Below are 7,898 nucleotides of genomic sequence, written 5' to 3' on the forward strand. Positions count from 1 at the left end.
ATTGTGTGTATCAACAGTTCATTCCTTTTTATTGCTGAGTAGTATTCCATTGTAAGCATAGACAACAATTTGGTGGACATTTGCCAACCCTTCTTTTTTAGCGAAAATTAAAAAAAAAAAAACAACCCAAATGTGAGGAAGGAGATGAATGGTTAAATTATACTATTGTTGCATAATGAAATATTATACAGCCACTAAAAATCATGTTTTAGAAAACTTTTTAATAACTTACTTTATTTACAACATGTTTATTGGAGAAAAGCAAGATGTAAAACTTTTATTTAAAAAAAATGTCATACACATTGAGAAGAGTGACAGGAAAAAAATGGATGGGTAATATTACTAATTTTTATTTTTCTTGTCTTTATCATTAGAATGATGTATGTTATCACTATAATTTCTGTCTTTATCATTAAAAAAATAAATAAATGCCTAAAATAAGTTGAACTAAACCTTCAACTGTCAGATAAGATCCAGCAGTTGACTCCTGGGTGTTTATCTCAAAGGAATGAAAACTTATGTTCACAGAGAAACTTGTACCCAAATATTCATGGTAGCTTTACTTGTAGCAGTGCAAAGCTAGAACCAGCCCAGATGTCCTTCCAGAGGTGAGTGGCTACACTGTGGTACATCCATGCCACAGAACGCTGCTCAGCAATGAGGAGGAATGAGTCACCAGTGCATGTGAAGTGTCCATACGTGCAATGACTTGGATGAGTCTCTGGGTAGTGATGCTGAGTTTAAAGAGCCCAACCCCAAAGATTACCCAGTGTGTGACTCCATTTATACAACATTATGGAACATTTTAGAAAGGCAGGACGGATTGCTTAGGGATGAGTGAGTGAGGGGAAGCAGGAGGGAGATGGGTGTGGCTATACAAGGGCTATAGAGCATCCCTGTGATGCTAGAACTGTTCACTATCTCTGCTGTGAAGGTGGGTACATGAAAACCCACCTGCGAGATAAAATTGTATAAAATACACACGAGTTTAAGTAAAAGTGGGGAAATCTGGATAAGATAAGTGGATTGTAGCAAAGTTAGTATACTAGTTGTGATGTTATGCTATAGTTTTGCCAGTGTTACTAACGCCAGGGGAAACTGGCAAAATGTACAAGGAATCTCTCTGTATTATTGTTTAAACTGCATGTGAATCTTCGATTGTCTCAACACAAGTTTCAATTTGAAAGCAAAGGAAAGACCAGAAAAGAAGCTTGGAAAGCAGTACCAAGTGACAGCTCGATGCGCCGCCGGCTTTGAGCCAGAGCAGCGCGGGGCTCTGTCCCTGGAGCTGTGCCCCCAAGGCTGGCCTGGCACCGTGCAGCCCACCTTGTGTCCCTCCCTTGTTTCGTCAGTGCGTGCAGCACATCCGCATCGATGGCTCCACCCCCTCGGCCGACCGTGAGGACCTGTGCCAGCAGTTCCAGCAGTCCCAGGGGCATGCTGTGGCTGTGCTGTCCATCACCGCTGCCAACATGGGCCTCACCTTCTCCTCAGCTGAGCTGGTGGTGTTCGCAGAGTTATTCTGGAACCCAGGGGTAAGGCGCATGCCCTGGGTTGCAGGGAGGAGGGAGCTAGTGTCAGTGGGGGAAGGCAGGGTTTATGGGCTCTGTCCCTGGTGCCAGTTTCATCTTCTTCCCTCCATTTCTGTTAAGCCTCAGAAACACGTTTGTACTTTCCATATGTCTGTCTTTAAGTTCGTTGGCCAGGTATTAGGTCTTCACAACAACCTACTGGATTGGATTATTACTGTAGCATTATCAACTCCATCTTATTATCAATGGGAAGAATGACGTTTTAGGAGGAATTTCAGGCTCCATGTCTGTGTCTGTATGAAGAAATTGGGGCACAGAGAATTCAAAAGCACAGCTGTCACTTAAAGGGGAGCACCTGGCAGCCCAGGCCCCAGCCCAGGGCTCTGGCTTCCTAGCATGAGCACCTTTTATCAGCCACCCTCATGAGCCGCTTTACCCGAGGGGCCACAGCGGGGTGACTGGTGGGTGTTCCTTGAACGCAGTTGTGGTGCCCACTGGCCTTATCTGATCAGCTGAGGGCTGTGGCAACAGATGGAAGACATTTGTTTGGACTCAAACTTTTCTCCTGAACTCCAGAAAGTTCTTCCCTTCCGTTCTGACTCGGTATGGCTCTCAGTGACCACACATAGGCAACAGCTGTAACAGTGGGTGGACTTGGAGGCTGAAGGCATTTATAACAGAAACCATGCTCTGAGTTCTTATTATTCATTGTAGGGTTTACCTCCACATAAAAAAGCATTTTTAGAGCTTTATATAAATGTAGACTCATACAGTGTGTACTCTTTTTTTTAAACCTGATTTCTCTCACTCAATATATTTTGAGATTCATACATGTTATTATGTGTATCAGTAGTTCGTTCCTTTTTACTGCTGCTAATATTCCATTGTATGCATATACCACAATTTTTTATCCATTACCCCCTACCCTTGATGATATATGGCCTCTCCCTGGGTGCGGCACTTTTATTTATTTAGAAGGTAACTTTATTTGTTCCACGGAGGAAGGATAAAAGTGTGCCGGGTCTGTCTGCCCTTGGTCACGACTGGTGGCAGAGCTAAAGCTCGCTCTCCCTCCGCAGCGCCCAGCACCGGGCCTGACGTGGAAGGGCCATCCACAGCTACCCAGCTGCAGATTGAGTTCCCTGACCAGTGTTGCGTTTGCTTCTCCCTTTTGTCAGATGTCAGGTCCTTTGTGGGTAGAGCCTCACAGGCCCTCTGCCATGTGACATGCAGTGAGGAGGAAGGGCTGGGAGTGGGGTGGCTCAGGGGCAAGAGGTTGCCTGCTGTGCTGGGCTGAGCCGTTCCCGGGCTTGACCTCCATGCATCCCATCCCTTGCCTGGCAGGTGCTGATCCAGGCTGAGGACCGGGTGCACCGCATCGGACAGTTGAACTCCGTGGGCATCCACTACCTCGTGGCGAGAGGCACAGCCGACGACTACCTTTGGTAACGCCTCTGGCTGGCCCGGCAGCTGGGGTTGACACCAGTGACAGATCTCCTTTGCTCCCGAGAGCTTCTGCTTTTGCTGAGGACTTCAGGGATCCCCACAGAAGACCTGTTAGTAGGGCCCACCCTCTTTCATCACGACCCTGTTTGGCCTCTTACGCAGCATTACTGGTGGCTGCAGGGAGCATGAGGAAATCTCGTAGGAGTAAGGGGATGTGGTTCCTTCCCACTGGCCTGAGATAAGGGAGGGGAACTTGGGGTGAAATCGGTGGACTTTTGTTTGTAAAACACCCTGTTCCTAGGCATGAGGGCACTTGCTGAGACAGGGAAATGGCCCCCTTTTCCCTTCATGACATGTGTCGGTACCATGAGGCCACATCCTGCAGTGCTGCTGCCAGGCCAGTGGGAGAAGGTGGCTCACCCTGGGCCGTGTAGTGCCTCCTTAGTAGAGCTGGGGTGAAACTTCCAGCTCTGGGGTTTCATGTCCACTGCCTCAGCAAGAAAAGTCCCCAAATGCCCCCTCCCTAATCCCACATCCCCCTTCCTGATACTAAGTTTCTTAATTGTCTCATTAGTTTCCACTGCTTATCTCTATTTCCACACCATGACTAAGGCATCACCCTACCTTTATGGCGTGCGCAGGTTGCCCCTACTTCCCTTTCTTTGTTGGTGGATTTGTTAATTGGGCAGCTCACAACAGCGCCAGGTTCAAAATGTTGTAATGGCATTCATTTCCTACATATCTTCCAGTGGAAAGAATTTTGAGCCTGATGATATGAGCCCTGAATTGGTCAGTTTACAGTAGACAGGAGGTAACTATTTCAGGATGGGCACTTGTGCCTGGAAAGGTGCAAAGGTGTGAAACAGTAAGCCTGTCGCGGTCCCATGAGAACAGGGGGTGGTGTCATTTTAATCAGTCTGCTGGTTCTGTGCAGGTTGTTTCCACTGAAGCTCATTTCTCCCCAACAGGCCCCTGATTCAAGAGAAGATTAAAGTTCTGGGGGAAGCCGGGCTTTCTGAGACCAATTTTTCAGAAATGACAGAAGCCACAGGTTATTTCTACAAGGTACCACCAGCACGTACCACGGGGGCAGAGGGAGGCCTTGAGCTGCCTGCTCAGCGTCCTGTGGTCCTGGGAGGGAGGGTGTGAATCACTCCTGTGGACCTCCCCCAGCCCAGGAGCTAAAGTGATGGCTGCAGTCATTCTTGGTTCAGTTGTGTCTGCCTCCCCTTATGCAGAAGTGCTGGCATTAAGGCCTGCTGCTTCTGACACGCCCACCTAGATCCTCATAAAACCAGAGCCTCCAAATGCTGCCTCTTCCATCAGGCCATTAGAAACTGACAGAAAACTCCCCTTGTGTTGTTGCAAAAAAGTGCACAGCAACACCAAGCAGCAGGCCTGCCACCGGAACACGCCCCCCGCACAGGATGGGGAGTGTTTCACACGGGGTATTGCCTTTATGTAGCATATTTTCCCCTCTGTCACTGCATTTTATCCCTGGTGTCTCCCACTTTGTAAAGGGGTGAACCGAGGCTTGCAGAGCAATAAGTCTTGCTCGCAGTCACGGGTCATGGGAAGCCAGCCCAAGGCCGAAGGCATCCCAGCTCCGCCCAGCATCCCCCATGCGACAGCCCCGCTTATTATCAAGAGGACAAAGAGGCCAGCGGCTTCTTTCCTTCCGTGGCTTGTTTGCCTGTGGAGAGGGCAGCCCGGGGCCCAGCAGGCCTGCCCTGGCTTAGTTCTGCGGCCCCAGTTGCCCCAGCCCTTCCTCCTCCATCTCAGTGAAACCAGATAAAGAGGAGTGAGAGGTGCTGGTCTTCTTTCACCTGCTCGGACGGTTGGCAGGACGGTGAGGACTCGGGGGGCACTGCCTGCTGGAGGGCGGCTCCTGAGTGGACTATTTCTAACACGAGGGCTTGGGCAGAGGTCTGAGCCTCATGCAGAAAGGTGGCCTTGCTCTTCAGTAGATCAAAGTGCCTGCGCCTTCCCGTGGAATTGCAGTGCATCAGAGGCTGAGAGTTAAGTCAACACAGCCTTGTAGGCGAAACTAAGACTTAGTCTGAGGATATGAGCTTTCATTTACATTTACTGAGCAACTAAGTTCTCTCTTCAGAAGGTAGTTATTGGGATAAATAAGACTTAGGGTAGGGAGGACATATTTTTAAACATTAAGTATGAATTATCCTTATAGTTAATAAGCCTGTTTTATTTTTTTTAAGTGTAGTTGATTTAATAAGCCAACTTTAATAAGCCAATTTTAAAACAACCTTATTTTTAAACTTTTTTAAAGAACTCTCTAGTTCAGTGGTGACTGTTCTGACAGAGCCTTGGTTATTATGTGCCCATTAAAGAGCAAGAGCCTTATCTTTAAAGGATTCTCAGCCCATGAGAATGGGTTTATTTATAACTCATTTATTCAGATTGGCCTGGCCCTCAGTTGCTTTGAATTAGTTAAGAATTCTGCCTAAAGTACAAATGCAAAATAATATAGATGGAGTTTATCAGCATTTATTTTGATTAATAATTATATCAATTTATTTTTTATGAAAATAGAGCTGAAATGTTATCAGCTTCTAGTAAAAGAAAATGTTGCCTCCTGTAGAGGAGCCAAAAACAAAGGCGTTTATGCCTGCCTGCCTGCTGAGAGGGGAAGTGAAACACTCGTCTGGTCTTGGAATGCAGTTACGCGTGCTCCAAGTTAGCGCACCGTGCTCCCACATCATACTCCAATGCACGTGAGCAGTCAGTTCTTCCTGGAGGGGGCTGCCTTGCGGGTGGCCTTTCCTTGACCTTGCAGTTGTTCAGACAGAAGCTGATGAAGACATGGTAGAGGAGGACACGTGGACACTGTGGGGCTGACCTTAATGATCTCTAATGTCTCTTCCTATCTGAAAGGCTGGGATCCTGAAAGGCAAGGGAGGGTGGAGGACAGGTTATGGAATACTCCAGAGTCCTTACAGGACTCGTTTTCAAGGAACTTCATTTCACCAGTGTGGAGGGCTTCTGTGAAAATGAAGAAACAGTGGCCAGTTAGGTTGAGACCTGATTATAAAGGGCCTGAAAAGCCACGTTAGACTTGACGAGGTAGACACAGGGGTGCCCAATGACATGTGAAGAAAATCTTGTTAAAGGATAGTCTTGGGGGAAGGTATAGTTCAGTGGTTAGAGCACATGTTTAGCAAGCATGAGGTCTTGGGTTCAACCTCCAGTACCGCCGTTAAAAATAAGCAAATAAATAAACCTAATTACGCCCCCCTCCAAAAAAAACAAAACAAAAATAAATAAACGATAGTCTGGAGGCAGAATGAGCCTGGCAGGGACCTGTGAGCAGTTGAAATGGGAGGAGGCCTGAGGCAGGAAGTGCAGTGAAGCCGTTGCAAATCCAGGCAGGTAGAAAGTGGTGTGGCCAAGGAAAGAGCCTGCCTACGAGGTATCGAGGAGGGAACAGAAAGCAGAAAGCAACTCCATGCGGTGATGTGTGAGATACGGAGTCAAGGTGCCTTGGTGACTGCAAGCCGGGCAGACTACGAGAACGGTGGTAGGCCATCAAAAGTCGGGAACTGGAGCTGGTTCGAGGATGTAGGAGTGAGATGAGGGATGGTTTTGGTTTTTAAACAAGTTTAATTTTATGGAACTGTGGGATATCAGTGGAGATACTGAATATGTGCCTCTGGGTTGGATGATGGGCAGGGTTGGAAATTTAGATTTCGGAGAGATCAGCAGACGGATGAAAACAAGCCTGTCGTGTGTTCTGGTTGTAACTGCTGGGTGTGATTTTAACACTGCACCATTATTGTCAACACACAGATGCAGTTGGCAGGCATTTTGATCATTTGTAATTTCAGAGTAGTCAGAAACGGGCACACGTACCTACTTACTAATATGTTAAGTGTGTGTATTTTTACATCCACTCTGAAAGTCAGGTGTAAGCCATGGCTGATCACACTGATTTGGGAGTTGAATCACAGCTTAACTAACCTCTCAGTGGAGGAAGGTTTTGGAGGAAGTGAGAGCTTGGGGGCTATTTCAATACTGAAATACCGATTTATAAAGTCAGAAGGGAGAAAATATCCCCAGCATAAATTTGTGTGAGAGCAGCCTCTTTGTTTTGTTCTCACAACGATTTCTTTTTCCTTACCCCAACAAGCAGCTGAGAAGATGAGAAACCAGACACGAAGGCCCAAGGCTGCTTGGGTGATGAGCAGTTCACCCAGCTGGTCCCCTGCCTTCCTTAGTGTCCTCTCCCCAGCCTCCGTGGTGGAGGGAGTCAGTGTTGGTGCCCGGGTGCTGACGTCTTGTCTTTTCTTTCTCTGATGAAGGACCCAAAGCAGCAGAAGATCTATGACCTGTTCCAGAAGTCCTTTGAGGAGGACGGCAGTGATGTGGCGCTCCTGGAGGCAGCGGAGTCCTTCGACCCAGGAAGTGCCTCCGGGGCTGGTTCCTGGGACACGGGAGACACGCCAGACGAAAGCACACTGCTGGGCAGTCCACTGAAGAAAAAGAGATTTGAATTTTTTGATAACTGGGACAGCTTTACCTCTCCTCTGTAGGAGGGGCCAAAAAAAGCATGAAAAATCATGGGATTCATTAAAGTAAAATAAAATAAGGCATTTTGTTTCTAAAGCCTGTGCTCCTCCCGTCATTAGCAAAGCACTGGTCTCTGTCTTCAAGCCCAGGAGGTGACCAGGCCCAGGGTCAGCATTTCCTTTCCCCTCTCATGTGTGGGTTTGCTCGGGTCTCAGTTAACCTCAGCTTTCCCGGCTGAGGAACAGAGGCAGTGGATTGTAGTAGTGGTGGCTCGTGTTCTTGCATTAATGAGATGTTTCCTACACAGTCCCCCAAATCTGGAGTTTTCAAATGTATTGATTCAACAGAGCACCTGGTATGTGCCAGGCCCTGTTCTAGGTGCTGGCAGTGATT

General features: G+C 47.6%; 1 protein-coding gene across 2 annotated transcripts in view; it reads left to right on the plus strand.

Annotated features, from left to right (window-relative positions):
• Positions 1 to 7,601, plus strand: part of SMARCAL1 (SWI/SNF related, matrix associated, actin dependent regulator of chromatin, subfamily a like 1) — a 51,438-nt gene extending 43,837 nt beyond the window's left edge. For both annotated transcript variants that reach the window (XM_032480187.1, XM_032480188.1), the window contains 4 exons: positions 1,353 to 1,535; positions 2,877 to 2,977; positions 3,947 to 4,043; positions 7,298 to 7,601. In XM_032480187.1, the coding sequence (XP_032336078.1) occupies positions 1,353 to 1,535; positions 2,877 to 2,977; positions 3,947 to 4,043; positions 7,298 to 7,528 (612 nt within the window). In that variant the 3' untranslated portion in view covers positions 7,529 to 7,601. The remainder of the gene's footprint in view (positions 1 to 1,352; positions 1,536 to 2,876; positions 2,978 to 3,946; positions 4,044 to 7,297) is intronic.
• Positions 7,602 to 7,898: the final 297 nt, after the last annotated feature.

The sequence above is a fragment of the Camelus ferus genome, chromosome 5 (genome assembly GCF_009834535.1).
Source record: "Camelus ferus isolate YT-003-E chromosome 5, BCGSAC_Cfer_1.0, whole genome shotgun sequence".
NCBI classification, from domain to species: domain Eukaryota; kingdom Metazoa; phylum Chordata; class Mammalia; order Artiodactyla; family Camelidae; genus Camelus; species Camelus ferus.